Source organism: Pholcus phalangioides, unplaced genomic scaffold (assembly GCF_987345545.1).
Source record: "Pholcus phalangioides strain wild (caught in Gottingen) unplaced genomic scaffold, Ppha-v1.0 ptg000007l_1, whole genome shotgun sequence".
Classification (NCBI taxonomy): Eukaryota; Metazoa; Arthropoda; class Arachnida; order Araneae; family Pholcidae; genus Pholcus; species Pholcus phalangioides.
The window spans coordinates 31894896-31911566 of record NW_028301600.1 but is presented as its reverse complement, the minus strand read 5'-3'; the positions used below and the strand labels follow the sequence as shown (position 1 = coordinate 31911566).

At 33.9% G+C, this 16671-nt stretch overlaps 1 protein-coding gene across 7 annotated transcripts in view; it reads right to left on the bottom strand.

The window, feature by feature from the left end:
* Positions 1-16671, bottom strand: part of Sara (Smad anchor for receptor activation) — a 125880-nt gene that overhangs the window by 22971 nt on the left and 86238 nt on the right. For all 7 annotated transcript variants that reach the window (XM_089233048.1, XM_089233046.1, XM_089233044.1 and 4 more), the window contains 3 exons: positions 16473-16577; positions 15806-15959; positions 7482-7725 (listed from right to left, as the gene is read on the bottom strand). In XM_089233048.1, the coding sequence (XP_089089174.1) occupies positions 7482-7725; positions 15806-15959; positions 16473-16577 (503 nt within the window). The remainder of the gene's footprint in view (positions 1-7481; positions 7726-15805; positions 15960-16472; positions 16578-16671) is intronic.

Here is a 16671-nt window from a genome sequence, read left to right as displayed (position 1 = left end):
ACTCTATTTTTCTTGCTCCCACAGATATTGGTGAAATTACAAAAATTGTAAGGTCCTTGCGCAATTCGGCTACTTGTTTTGGTATCATAACTGCAAAGGCTTTAAAAAGTCTTCCTTCCTGTACTTTATAACTTCTTACAGATCTTATAAATAATTGTATTGAAAATGGGGAATATCCTAAGTCTCTCAAATCAGCAGTTGTGATCCCTATTTACAAAAATGGAGATTCAAATTTTTTGCATAACTATAGACCTATTTCTATCTTATCTCAAACCTCTAAAATTTTTGAAACAGTTATTAAATCCAGAATTTACTGTTTTTTACCCGTCAGTAATACAGAAACTGCTCTATTGACATTCACTGAATTTGTTTATAAGAATATAGATCATTCTAAAAAAACAATAAGAGTATTTCTAGACATCAAGAAAGCATTTGACAGTGTTAATCATAGTATACTACTCTTGAAATTATATGCTTACGGAATTAGAGGAAATGCATTTAGTATCATCAAATCTTATCTTGACAATAGAACCCAGATGGTAAAATGAAATAGCTTTCTGAGTAATGTCATGCAAATAAAAAAAGGAGTCCCTCAAGGATCGGTTATGGGCCTGCTGCTATTCATAATCTTTATTAACGATCTTTGTAACCTCGACATAGTAGGTAAAATTATAACCTTTGCTGATGGCACAGTTATACTTTATTCAGGAACGGAATATTTGGCACTCACTAACATTATTAACAACGACCTCATCAAAATTAGAAATTGGTTTCAATGCAATGATTTACAAATAAATGTAACAAAAAGTAAATTTATAAATTTTTCTCTTCAATCCATTCCTCAAATCAACCATAATATAACTTTCCATGTCTGTTCACACTTCACCTCGTGCACGTGCCAATGTCTTGAACAAGTAACATCCATTAAATACCTTGGCGTTCATATTGACCAAAATTTGAAATGGAAATTGCATATTAAATACCTTCAAACTCGGCTCCGTTTCATTTTATATAAGTTCTATCATCTGAAACTGTACATTAATAACCATTTCCTTATAACATTCTATTATTCAATGTTTCATTCATATTTAATGTATGGTCTCTCAGTTTGGGGAGGAGATTATCTAACTAATATTAAGTCTATTATTTCTCTCCAAAATAAAGCTATCAGATGCATCACTAATGATTATGTTACCCCCCCTAATTGATCAATTTCATCGATTAAGAATTCTCCCAGTGCGTTACCTCTACTTTTATATAAAAAAACACCAATACTCCTTACCTCTTAACGTATCCCGTACTTCTGCTCGTCTAAATGCCATCTACTCACTGCCATTAGTTCATAAAAATATTCTTAAAAAACACTTTTGCTTTCTGATTCCAAAATTCTATAATAATCTACCCAGAGAAATCACTGACACTACTGCATTTACTTCCTTTAAAAAACGCCTCAAACTTTACCTACTCAAACTCTTTAACATTGAGTCCCATTTCTGATTACATCCTCTAACATTATGCTTAATTAAATCATATCTTTAAATCACCTCCCATAATCCTGTACAAATTCATGTGTTGGCTCCATATTTATTATGTATATCGTTAACATGTTATTCATTTTTTTTTTCTTTTGTGTATTTTGGGTAAATATTAAGTCTATATTAAGAACTCATGTTGATATTATTCATATGTAATTTTTATAGCACCTCCGCCGTTGCATGAGAATATTCTTTATTGTTTATATTGCAATTTTTAACATTTATTTTTTGTTATTTATACTATTTTTATCTGTAACTACTATCTTTTTTGTATTTTTTTCCCATCATATATCTGAAAATAATATCACTGTACTATATTTTTTAAACCTATTCATTGTAACAACCAGTATGGGACATTTGTCTCCTTGGTTGCCAATAATATCATATAACATATATTCACACAAATTTTAAAATAAATTTGAAATTGAAAAAAAAATTGAAAATTGAAATGACAAAAAATTATTTGGTTCCTGAATATGCAAAATGAACTGAATCCTAAGAAAAGCTTATCTCAGAAGTCTGTGGCCACATGGCGATTTCTTTCTTGAAGTCTTAAGTCTTGCATTTTATTAAAGTTCCTTTACTCTAAATAGAACTTCTCTCATCCTACCCACAGATCAGCACAAGTCAAACTTTTATGAAACTCTAAATGAAAGAATTTTTTCAAAGATATATTGTAATAATATCTGTAGGTGTCACTGTCAAAGTTCTATGCTGCTTTAAGCCTTATATTATGTCAATGTGATGTCACTGCTAGTGTTGCTTAAAAATGTAGTTGATGACTCATTCCTTGCACACACACATTCAACTTTTTACTTTTAACCTTATGCATACCTGTTATCCTTTTTAAGTTATATAACTTTTTTAACATGGTAACCAGTTTATTCTGAAGTTTTTTTAATAAATTAATTGTTCAATTTACCAAGATCTAAAGTAGTAGCAATTTATGGAGTCAGATTAGTAAATTAATTGTTATCACCATGCAGTTCTGAATGGCAATTTCTCGAGGCCACATACATGGTGATACATATCTGTCATAGAACTAACAGCCAGTGACTTCTGGAAACATTATTTTAATATCCTACATTACATGGTTCTTATCGACAAAGTTTGGCTTCAAGCGATTCACAAAACCATGAATTTGTCTTGGAGAAAATTATAGGCAGATTGTGTTGCAGCCAGAGATTTTGAGGGCTTTGACACTGAGATAGCATTAATGAAACCAAACATGGAACTGTCATCATTTTAATTTTTTTTTCATCCTATCTTTTTATATCATGCTTATTTTTTTTCAGTGTTTGTCTAATGACATTAGTTCTACATTATGCACAAGAGCTGTTGGAAAAGTTCACACTAAAAATATCTGCATTCCTAGAAATGGATTAATTCATTTTACATTGATTCGGTTTATAACATGTTTGGGTTTGACAGAACATAGGATTTGAGCAAAGCTAGAAGAGTTTTTGACTATTTTGATATTGGATCAAGTGAGTGAGAAAAAAAATCAAAACAAGGAATTTAAATTTAGCAGGGCAGCAAAAGCTGTCCCTATGCTGGAGACTATGGGATGGATAATCAATGTAGGTTTGTGTACTTTGGGCAGACCATAAATACATGAAAAAAGTGGTCAATGAAAATCATCGGAAGGAGAGACATTTTTACCATTTCTTTAAATTTTCTCAAATGAGAAACCAATAAATCTTTCCTAATTCCCTAAAAGGTCCACTAGAAATGTGTGAATAATGAATTCTGATCACTGATCTTTAAGCATCACTATAATCTGTAGGTGATCACCTTTATCTGCTTCTGAAATCACAATATTTTTGTCATTTTGCGGCAGGGTTGTTCGGTTTAAACCACGATTTTAACCAAGTGGTTTTTTTCAAAAAATCAAATAAAAGTTGCCTAAATATCATTTTTTTCCTTGAAAAATATCATATTGGTTCATTATTAGCCAAAATGTTTCATTTTTACCACATTTTATATCCTTGGGATGCATTCTGATGGTATATCTTTAAATGACATAAGATTTTATAAGTGGTTTCTTTTCAAAAAGTCTCATAAAAGTGGCCAGAATATATATATATTTTTCATATGAAGTATCTTAGTCATTTAAAGTTATATATAAAAGCCAAAATTTCTCATTCTTACAACATTTTCTAACCTTTGGCTACATTCTGATGCTTTATCTTTAGCAAATTCATGAATAAGGATTGCATCACACATCTAAATGTAGTGGTGTATTATCTCACAGGGTTTTTTCCCCCCTTCACAAAGAAGCAGCTACAGTAGTGACACCATCATGCTAGGGGCAGGTGGTCCTATAATCCAATAAAGACACCAGCTGTCCTTAAAGGACAAAGACTAGTGTACTAGTTGTTACATTACCTCACATACATTTTCATTTTCTTTCCCATAAGAAGTAGCACATCTCTTACTGTATATCTCCCAGTCTTAATATTCAATAGTTGTTTTTTTTATACTTTCACACACACACACACTGTTAAGCCCAGTTAATCAAGGTTCTACTGTATAGTAGTAACAGATTTAAGAAAAATAATCAGCTATATACAGGGTGATTATAATTTAAGTTTTGATTCCAAAACTATACAATAAGTACTGATCAGAATGACTTGAAAATTTGCATGGATACTCCTAAAGCAATGGAAGTTTCTTTCGCAAAAGAAAAAAGTGCAAAATGTGCAAGTAGACGATGCTGTACTTGGCCAGCAGCATAATCTATTTTGTGCAACCACATCATTTCGGCACTTCCACAGCATCAGTGTGTGGATAGAACTTCTATCAAGATGCACATTGCAATACCAGCAAAGCAGCTGCTGAAGACCCATTTTAACAGGATGCACCTTAACCCTTGCAACTTCTGGCTGTGGGGGTACCTCAAAATGTACCTCATAAACAGTGGTCAGATTAAGTGGTTTAATAAAGCTGAATTGCAAGCACATCCACATTATGACCATGGCATACTCCGATTCCGTTGTTGAACAAGAATTTTTGTGCTTTCAACCTCATAGCCAGAACACGCGGTGGACAACATATTTAACATTTCTTAAGTAAGTTGTAGTTATTTGTTCAATTACTTCATTTTTTGTGATGTTTCCATGAATTATGAAATCGTGAAATGCTATAATTAAGGTATCATTCTGCCATGACTGTCTATCGTTTCCATTCTGCGGGCAAATTTCCCACATGTTGGGTGATGTCATTAATTTTACATTTTTAAGTATTTTTTCCCCCTTTATCAAATAAAATTGAATTTTTTCAGGAATATTCATGTCAATTTTCAAGTCATTCTGACAATCGTTCTTTTTTTACAGTGTTTTGAAATGAGAACCTTAGTTATAATCACCCTGTATATCGTAAATCATTGCTAATTAATCTGCATTATTTATGCTTCATTAAATACATTATATTCACCTAATTTTTATTACTTTTTTCAAAATAGCTTCCTAATTAAGTATACTGAAAGTAACTGGAGAAAAACCTTTATATATTATATAATTAATAATAACATTAAAAGAATTTTCAAACACACGGTAATCCATTGAGTTAAGCAAAAAATAATTAAATTGCAAAAGTTGGTTTTTGTTGAAATCTAAGAAATATTTATTGATTAATTAGCATGGGAATAGTGTTAATTGCATTAATAAACATTTTATTTTAGTTAATTATTGGAAGTTTGAATGATTTTTCAGAAATTTCATTGTTTTTAATGTTAATACTATTTAAAACAAAAAAAACGGTTTAAACCAAAAAAAAACCCAGTTTAAACCAAAAAAACCCGATTTTTTGGTTTTTTTTAAAAAAAAAACCAGTTTTTTTTACCAACCCTGTTTTGCAGTTATTTAATGCTTTTTGCTATCCTGATGTATATTTATTTATGCAACATTGTTGGCTTAGAGGCCTATACAAGAGGATATATGGTTGATTTACAAGTATATTCTGTTACATTGGACAAGAAATCAGTAATCATAGGGGAATGAACAATAGTGGAGGGGAGTTTGTTCCAATCAACTATGGTATTAGGAAAGAAGCTGTATTTAAAACAGTCAGTAGAGACAAAAATTGATTTTCATTTTTTGGAGTGGTCAAGTCTATTGGAGACATAAGAAGGCTTAGAAAGAATATCGAACATATTAAAATTTAGATGACCATGAATAATCTTAATCAAGAGATAAGTCAGTGACTAGCAAGTGGGTGGAGATTTGTGTTTGAAATCGGAAACAGAACTAAAAGAGAAGCAGCAGTCGTGAATAAAGCATATAGATTTATTTTGGATGGATTCAAGTTTGTCAATGTTACTGGTGGGGTAGGGGTCCCAGATCTCAGCTGCATATAAAAGTACAGGAGAAATATAAGTTTGGTAGCAGAGAAGTCTGGCATCTAGAATATTGCTTTCGATTGTGGCAAAGGATGAAAAGTTTATCACAACATTTCTAATAATCATGATCGACATGATTATTAAATTTTAGATCAGCTGTGATAATTACACCCAGGTATTTAATTTGAGAAATTTGGGATATAGTTATGTTATTGATAGAGTATGAACATTCTAAGGGAAGTAATTTATAAGAAACTCTAATGAAAACTGTTTTAGAAATGTTGATAGGCATGTGCCAAAGTGAGCACCAGTCTGAGAACCAGATTATGTTGGAGAATTTCTCAATTGGACTCTTGATTAATGATGCAGCAAATTACGCAGTCATCAGCAAAAAAAAAAAAAATCTAATTTTTCAGTTGAGGGTTTCAAAGAAATCGTTTATATAGATTAAAAACAATAAAGGTGAGAGGACCGCTCCCTGAGGAGTACTTGAATTCATGGTGGCAAATGGGGAGTCGTGATCTTTAAAATGGATAAATTATTTACGATTCTTTAGGAAAGCTTCTAACCATTTGAGCAATTGTACATTCAGACCAAGATTTGATAGTTTAAGGAGAAGTCTATCATGAAAAACTTTATTGTAGGCTTTAGAGAAATCCAAGAGAGAAAATGACATTGGTTTGTAACTTTTCATCATCGTCTTTGGAAAGGTCATGAATAAAAAGAGACAATTGGGATGGTGTAGAAAGGGATGAAGCCATGTTGGTTGGGAAAGCTCGCTAAGACCCTCTTTATATTCATCTGCTCATTCTATACCAAAGTACTGGATATGAAATGTCTCCCAGTATCTTTCTTGCTTGCATTGGATCGTACTATGTGAGACAGACTTCTCCGTGAAAAGGTTCTAAAGGGAATTGGAACATATGCTGCTCATTATGAATGTAATGTGAAAGTAAGCCCCCACACACTTCATAGATTATTGAATTTGAAACAAAAAATGAATTGGCATTCCTTGATGTCAGTAACCAAATACAAAACACATTTCCAAACTTACCTTTCATAAACTAATTTTTGTTGCGCTACTCTCTCTTGTTGTTAGCTTTAGTCACCCCATGTAACAAACTCTCAGCATTTTGTACAAAGGTAGTGCTGATAGCATTTAGTACCTGCAGTCACAGTAGAAGTAATTTACAATATGATGAAGGAGACTGGGACAGGGAGGAGAGAAGTAGGTTGCAACTAGTAAAATGCTCTTGCATAAAAAGAAAAAACTGGCCTAAACATTTTCCCAACTGCATTGCTTCAAAAAAAAAAAAAAAACATTTGCTGAAAAGTATGGTAAATTCTTTAATTATTTTTTAGGATGTTTTTTTATCAGATTTATCATCTCTGAAAAAAAATTGAAAAACATAGTCTTTTTTAGGGACATTTTTTGGCAGGAATCTTTCCACCACTTTGTATCAGCAAGGTACGCTAGTGAAATTTATTCCATTATGCTTGGTTCCTACTTGTCTTTTGGTTTGTCTACCTTGATGATTACAGTTGATAGATGAAAATAAGAATTTAATTATATATCTTATAATAAAACATAGCACTGAATATCTCACCCAATATTGAACCTTCTGTCATCTTCTGCCCATTGAATAGTCACCACTTCTTCTGGTTCAGGAGCATTGACTGGTCCACATTTTATAGTCAAATCATGCATATCATGTAAGGCACTGTGTAAAGCAGCCATGGTCTCCTGAGGTATCTGAACCAATAAACCATCTTCAACAATATTGAATTTAGCAGTTAGCCCAGTAGAGCTCTTAAGAGCACCACTAAAGACAATGAAGCTTGCACCAGTGACTGATAAAGAAAAAAGAAATTAACCATTCACATTACTCAAAGTTGATAGTTCCTAGTTTCATACAAAAACAGAAAATAGGTCATCTCAATATTATCACTAAAGCCTGGAAGTTTAGGTACGTAAAATGGTCAAAATAGGCAGGAGAAAGGGCACTAAAAATGCTTAAAATAGGCAATAAAAAAAGGCATTTATTTTTTACAGAAGAAAGGAAAAATAACAAAATGCAATGTTATTAAAGGTCCAAAAACTGGCTAAAACATTGATTACACTTGCTTCTTCCACTGCTTCAATTACAATTTAAGTTGGATAATATTGTAGTTATTTAAAATTGATTTCATGAAAAAATATTGTTTGTGGTCCCTCAGAATTATGTCAATTCCAAGATTACTATTATCAGATGCGGAGCTCATAGAGAAATTATCTTGGGGCTTCTTCGAATTACAAATAATTATCATTTATTTGTTGTATTGTTTGGAATATTCATCTTAATTTTTATAGTTGAAACACAGCTATATCTTGTTTTATTGTTGTAAAAAAACTGCAACTTTCTTTTTCCATTTATATTGCCAAGTATGCGGGACTCCTTCAAGTGTGGGGCTCATTGTTGCCATACCTGTCGCACACCTGTGAGAGCAGCTTTAGTCAATTTAATCGAATACCAGGGTGTTTAAAGTAAACTTCTGTGACCTTCAGAAACTTTTTGTTGACTTTTCTCTCACCTTTTCTCATTTGGCAAAATGAACCATGCTAGACTGTTTTCTTATACAGTAAAACCTGTCTTCAACGGAATCTCAAGGGACCGAGATTTTTTTCCGTTGAACACAGGTTTCCGCTTAATTGAGATTCATATGTGAAATGTCTAATGAAATGTCTAATGAAAAGATCTTGCATATAAAATTGAAATAAAATAAAAATAAATTAATTGGAAATGCCACCTGGCAGTCCAATAGTTAGGGAGCTAGATTCTGACTGTGCAGGTCTGGGTTCGAATCCCGGTTCAGGCATGGATGTCTACTAACACACTAACCAATTCCCTGGACAGATTGTAAAGATCTCTTGCGAATACGTGATGATCACGTTTGAAAAAAAAATGCAGTAAATGATTTAAAAATAAAGTAATGCACACATAATTTACTCTACAATTATTAAATATTTATCACTTGATATGATTACTAAAGCCAGGTTTTCTTAGTGAGCAGGTTATCTGCTCCGTGTGCAGCATGTAAACGCTGATTGGTTAAAAAAACCTGAATTTCAAGTTTTTAACCAATCAGCGATTTCACGCTGCACGCACTGTAGGAAACCTTTTCCTAGAAAAACCCGGCTTTACTAAAAATACATACATACTGCATTTGCTTTCACATTACACTATATTCAGACCATTACATGCATTAACTCTTCGTATCACCGAATAGTGAGTAAAAAAATTAAAAACAGCAGTGCAAATAAATTTTTATTTTTCCAGTGGTCAATTAAAATTTTCTGTATGCAGTTCACACCCTTTCCTACCTGACTTTCAGTAAACAGTTTTGTTTCAGAAATCATACAAAAAAAAAGCCTAAGCCATTTATGCCACAAAGCAAAATTGCTGCAGTTCTTTCAAGATTGTTACAGCATCTGTATAAAACTTCACCTCACACTTTTTGTTTTTAATTTCATAACATTTGTATCATTTTTTTTTATAAAACAACATCTCATTTTCATCCTTTTCTTTTGGACTTTCTCTAAAAATTTCTATATCTGTCTATGTCAGGTTCAATTTGTACATTGTCATCCATGTTTATGTCAATACTGTCTAATCCTCAACACTGTATCACAGAAAGAAGCTTGCATGCAACTCTGTAAGTTTTGCATATCATTTGGAAATCCAACCTTTGCACTGATTTCTCTTGTAGAAAAGCCTGCTATTTCGAAAAGTTTTGTAACAATTTTAGGAAGCAATTGCCTTACTATGGGCTTATTAAAATCACAGCGTCAATGATGAAACAGTTTTTGCTAATGTAGGGGCGGATGATGCAGGACTCACATTGGCAAGCACAGATTGCATAAAAAAAAATTGGTCAATTAACATTTTGTGCAATTCTCTTGATCTATTGGTTTGAGCAGCAGGGTATGTTTTGGTTAGCAGGAGGAAGCCTATTGGTTTGGGAAACACTTGTAGTGTTTGTGTGAAATTTTCTATTGAAAGTATACAATTTTCCATTCCATTTCCGCGTTAGACAGGTTCCGTTCAATACAGGTTTTTTAATGTGTATTTTGGCATTGAAATCACGGGACAAAGAATTTTTTCCATTAAAGACAGGTTTTATTGGGTTACAAAAAATAAAGGGGGGTCTTAATGAAAGAGGGAATGAGTAAATTTATAAAATAAAAATAAAATTTCATAAGGAATCAATTACTTTAATCCTTTGAAACTTTCCGCAGAGCATGATGATGTTAATGCATATACACACATACAGAAATGTCAACATTGGCATAACGCCTCTCAGTGCTGAATGTTGAGCTTCACTACGATGAGGTGGGGGACGACTCCTCCAATCACAATGAAAAAATGCAATTTTTTAAAAAAAATTTTTACCTTTAAATTTAAAGATTTAAATACAACACCCCATAGGAACTGGATACTAAAGAGCTCAAGCGACATAAGCTGCCCCAGCAAAAGCATACACGGCTACAGGTTGTTTCTCGAATGGGGAGGAGAGGACAAATGTCCATCTTCTGCCTATGCCAATATTTTTTTAATCGGGGGGGGGGGGGAAGGGAGGGGAAGTGCCAACCGTCGTCACTATTGCTCCCTCTCTCTATCCCCATCCATCCCTTCAACCAACTTTGCAAGGTCACCTAAGCCCTCAGTAGATCATGAATATCCAATGCAATCCATCGCAGCATTTTTGCCATGCCCTTGTGGGTCATATATTCAGATGTCTGGAACCCTAGAACCCCCCATTTTTGTCATATCAGAGTTCCTTCAGCCCCTTCGATGAAACTTTCCAAAACGGCACACCCGTATCATCTTTTCTCATATGTATGCTGCGTTCATCTGAAATAACAACATTCATGTCTAAAACCATTCTGCCAAAGTAATGTTCATGCATGGGAGCAAGTTTTCTATATCTCAGGTGTTTACACATATTTGCTAAATTAAAATGGCCTGGAAGGGCAGGAACTTCCTGATAATTATTAATACTAATGCTGGGTTTTCATAGGAGTAGGTTTTCTGTGCTGTGTGCGCAACATGAAATGTCATCCACTCATCAATAGGGAAAGCAGTACAAATGTTTTCCTGCAGAGCACAACACATCTCATGCCAGCCCTTTAGGTCGGGCGTGATTATTCAACTGCTTCTGGAGTCAAGTGTCGTGCGCCACATGTTTTGCCAATCTTCTCTTCACTTTTGTTTTGTTTTCTTTCCCTTTCTGTCTCAATTTTTTATAGTGCAAAATGGCAAAAATACGAGGATGCGCCATGCTAGGGAAACAAAAATGCCTAGCGGGATAAATTCACAAGTTTCTGAGACGCGAAAGGGGCCTATTTGGTTCATGCAGAAAATCCTGCTTCAAAATAAACCCGGCTTAGAGTTGGAGATTTTAAAAAGAGCAATTCTTTCGAAGTTCTCAGTGCTCAAAATATCCAAGTTCTACTGAATATGAACTCTGAAATTCACGAATAAACTTGAAACAATAGGCATTTATGGCATGAAAAATTCAAAAAAGGCGTTTTTACAAAAAAAGTTTGAAAATAGGCAAAAAGGTATTTATGTGGCATTTTGCCTGAACTTCCAGGCTCTAATAATCACTTAAAAAACGCCTGCTGAATCCACTAACTGAAGTTATGAACATCTCAAGTATACACTTAAACCTAATTCGATAAAAAAAAACAAGAAAAACATTGCTTACAATTCATATTGATTACAAAAATCAAATTAGATTTATAGTTTTACTTCAAACATAGCATGTAGCTCATCTGGTGTGAACCAGTCTTCTCTGTAAAACAAAATTTACAAATTTCATTCTTTTTCTCTTTTTTAATAGAATTTTAAAAAAAAAAAGTTTTTTCTATTTGTAATACATTTTTGTATGGTTTTATAAATTAATTACCCATCTCTATACAGTTTTGCATCACGTCATATCTTTGTATATATTATCATTTTAATGGTTATTGAAAAAAAACGTGCACTAAATTTTTGCAGCATATTTTGTGCCAAAACTAGTTGTACTCTACATCTGCTACTTTTACTGCTCATTATGATGAGTTCAAATATTTTTAAGTTTTAAAAAGATAAAATTAACAACAAAAGTAATAGCATTAGTGTGTTAGCTGAAACTTATGGAAGTCAACACACACAGAATAAATAAAATTTTGAAGAGCTTGGTATATTTAGTGCAGTCTTTCTAAAGTGAATTAAAGTCTACATCATGTGCCCAACAAAGCATCATGTAAAAATTGGTATAGAAGAACTTGACACCTTGTTGTTGGAATGAATAACTTTCTCTGCCCAGTTTTTTAACTATAAAACAAACTTCCCGATCACAGATATCTTCAGTGTAAAATATGTTATTTGAGTTACAAAGCCACTTCTTTCACAAATTATATTACAGATTTTATTTACAAATATACAAATACAACGCCACAACAGGCAAATTGCCCAACGAGGTGGCTGACTTAAGAACATCATGGATCCCCGAGCCATTTTTTGGAGGCCCTATCCACTACTGCTACACCACACATGCACCCCGCAGAACCCCCAACGAATCGGTACATGCGGGAATGTGCGTGTACGTATAGTGAAACCTGGCGTGAAGTTTTTTTTTCTCTGCAATGCTTGTCATGTGTAGTGCTGCCATCTGCCACCAGTTTTTCTAACTATGAGTGAGTGAAGTGTTATGATTGAATGATTTATCGTTGTAGGACTGTTGCTCTCTGTGGTAAGACTTTTTAACGGGGAGATCGGCTCACATTTGCACCTTGAAGTTGGGAACCACAGAAAACCAACTTCAGCCAACCACCGCTGTGGGGTTCGAACCCGGCTGTCACTATAACCATTCGGCCACCACAGCGGCAGATTTTTCATGCAATCAAAATATTGATTTTTTCAGAAATACCAAATCTCCTAGGGTTAGGTAACCTCATAATAATAGCCACATTTTAATGGTATTGCTAGTGGCCCCTTTGTTGGGAGATTCCACTGTACTTTTTTATACTTAAATTTAAAATGTTTATAGTTTAGCTTGAAATAACCAACAGTTGAATGAAATATGATTACTATATTGAACAGATATACTGTGATAGTGATCTCTAAACCGGCAACACCAGGCCTCTCTTTGGCAACTAGGGGGAGACTAACAAGTTACAATGGTGTTACAATTATATTAGTTAATGAACTTTTGTCACTTTTGATAATAAATTTGAATCCTTGCCAACCATATGAAAAATTTGCATGTGCATCTGTAGGAGCATAAAGGTTGGAGACAAGGATGGAAAAAAATTCTGATTTTCTACCATGAAAATTATCAATTTATACACACACTTACAAATACAAATACAAATACAAATACAACGCCACAACAGGCAAAATGCCCAACGAGGTGGCTGATAAAAAGATGCCCATAAAAATATGGTTGTCATATGTTTCAAAAATACAGCAACCCAATTAAAAATGCAATTAACACAAATTACAAACAATATATACACATGATAAAATATTATACGATGCCCATAAAGATTACTTATGGTTGTCTTATTCTAAGAATGGATAGCTTCTCGATTTACCCCAACATGTTTATCGTATTTCTTTTTAAACGTGTCAATTGTGTTACAATTTACTACCTCCGGGGGTAAGCTATTCCATTTATTAACAACCCTATTGGAGAAAAATTCCCTGCGACACCATAACCTTGCATTGTCCCTCACCAATCGATACTGGTGTCCCCTTGTAAAAGCAGTCGATTGGCGGTGTACTAAAAGTTCATGGTCCATCCTATCCATCCCATTGAAAATTTTGAACACTTCGATCATATCTCCTCGACACCTGCGTTCATCCAATGTAAACATATTCAAAAAATGAAGTCTTTCTTCATAACTCAAGCCCTGTGTGCCAATAAGGACACGCGTAGCTCTTCTCTGCACCCCTTCAACCAAGTCTATGTCCCTCTGTAGGTATGGTCTCCAAAACCTTACAGCATACTCCAGTCCAGGACGAACTAAGCCTCGAAAAAGAGGAAGAATGACTTTAGGAGAACGCGAAGAGACCTTTTTGAAAATGAGACCAAGCATTCTATTCGATTTTTTGACAACCGCTGAACAATGTTCAGAAAACTTAAGTCGCTCATCAATGAGAATTCCCAAATCGGTGACTCTAGTTGCATCCGGGATAGTGACACCATTCAACTCGTAAGAGAACCGTTGGTTGTTCGAACCAAAATGAGCGACCATGCACTTATCTACGCTAAACGTCATGCTCCATTCATTTGCCCATGCTGCAATCTTGTTTAAGTTGGTCTGGAGCAACTCCCTATCGCTTTCATTCCCGATTACCCCCATTAGCTTCACATCATCTGCGAATTTGCTAGTAATTCCATCGATACCCTGATCGAGTTTATCGATAAAAAGTGAAAAAAGTATGGGGCCAAGGACACTTCCCTGAGGAACTCCACTTGTGACGTCTGTCCAACCAGAGAATTCCCCGTTCACCATAACTCGTTGCGACCTATCTCTTAACCACGATTCTATCCAATTCAGCAAGTTGCCCCCTATTCCAATCTCGTGTAAACGCTTCAAGAGTTTGCCATGTTGGACCCGATCGAATGCCTTCTGGAAATCAAGGTAAACAACGTCGACATTTTTGCTCTTACCCAAAGCCTTAGTCACGTAATCATAGAAGCAAAGGAGGTTAGTTACACATGACTTCCCCTTCCTGAACCCATGCTGATTATCCGACAATACATTATTCTCGTCTATCCACTTCACAAACTGCCTTTTGATGATAATTTCCAAAATTTTCGAGAGGGAGCTCGTCAAACTCACTGGACGATAATTAGACACCACTTCTCTACTACCCTTCTTAAATATCGGAACAACGTTAGCCAGTTTCCAATCTCTCGGGACGATACCCTCAGCAACACTACTCCTGTATATCTGTGCGACTGGCCCCAACAATTCATTAGCACCTTCCCTGAGAACCCTGGGATAGATATCATCTGGTCCTGGTGCTTTGCTTGCACATACATTTCTTAGAAGATTTAGGACCTCCACGTCTTCCACTTGAATATCGTTGAGCGTTTTATTACCCCATGCAACACCCGTATATCGAATATCATTATCTCCATTAAAAACCGACGCGAAAAAGTCATTGAAAGCACTACACATGCCTACATTGCTCTCTACTTTTGAGCCTCCTATCGAGAGGGGGCCAACTGTCCCCTTACATCCATTATTGACGTATCGAAAAAATGATTTTGGGTCAGAGCCAATGTTATCTGCCAACCTAGATTCAACTTGCTTTTTACTATCCCTTATCGCTTTCTTCAACAGTCTTCTTTTATCAGTAAACAACTTGAACTTGCCTCAGTTCAAGTGTTAAAATTTCTGATTTTAAGGTTTGAATTATAAAATGTATAAATTTTATGTTTTATACAATGGTAAATGTTATTTAAATTACTGAATTGTTATTTAACAAAACTGCATTTGTTATGTTAAATGTTGAAGACTGGAGGCATGAATCACATTTTTATCTATCTCAAATACAGAAAATAGTAAATGTCAATCATCAACATTATTTTTGCACATTGAAGACATGTAATTCGTAGCTAAGTAATATCTTGTGTATGCAAACACTCAAATATTCAGATTATTTTTTTTATTTGGAATTTTTTATAGCAAACTATTTAATTCAATAAATAATTTACATTGCTTTCAATAGGATATTTAATTTATATTTCACATATACACTTAAATTGTGTGGCAACTGAGAATTGATTAATTTTGCATCATACTTTTGACATGTTAATTAAAGCTGATTGTAATCCAATCTAATAGTAATTATCTATGATTACTAAAGGTAGCAGATATGAGAAAATTCACCTCTTCTGGGAGTGTGTTCGATGTTGATTGCTTGGGTGTGGTAATCACCTTCATCTTTTTGCATGCATACCAAATGGGAATCAGCCTCAGAACTAAAATTGGCTCCCAAAGCAAGAACATGCTCCACATTATTACTATTCAGCACTTTCATCAACTAAAATAATCAAAATGTTGGTTTAAAAATCATGGCAATGCAAAAGAAAAAAACAAAAACATGACTATTTTCACTCATTCACAGCATTTGTTTCAATTCAAAATGTTTTTCTATCTTATTTGGGTGTCAAGCTATCAAGATTACACCATATTTTCAGGTGGTCAACAATGAAGTTGAAAAAATAACAATGCATTTTGCTTTCTAGCTAAAAAAGTTTAAAGAACCCCCCCCCCCCCACACAAAAATACTTGCACATGAATATGTTTTGTGATACATCTTTTATTTTAAAAATGTCTTCATGAAACTCAAATATCAAACATATGAGCATGATTGAAATGAAAATGGAAAAAAGGAAACGGGGGAAAAAAATAGATGCCCACTTTACTTCGGATAACTTTTTCAAACCAAAAAAACACCAGATAAAACCAAAAGCACACTGAAGGTGTATACATTCAGGCAAAATCAAACATTATAAATGAAAATACGACTTTTACAATAAGTTCTTACATATACCTGCTCATATCGGTTTCGAGGAATAATCACAGATGTTTTCTTCTCTTCCATATGAACTACTAGTCCAGGGACAAAAGGTATAGTAAACTGGTAGTTTCGCAAATCCTTCAAAGCATAAAAAAATTATCATGTAAAAAAATGCAATAATTAGATCTCAAAAAACAAAATAATTTGAGAATTTTAAAAATATAAACTCTTT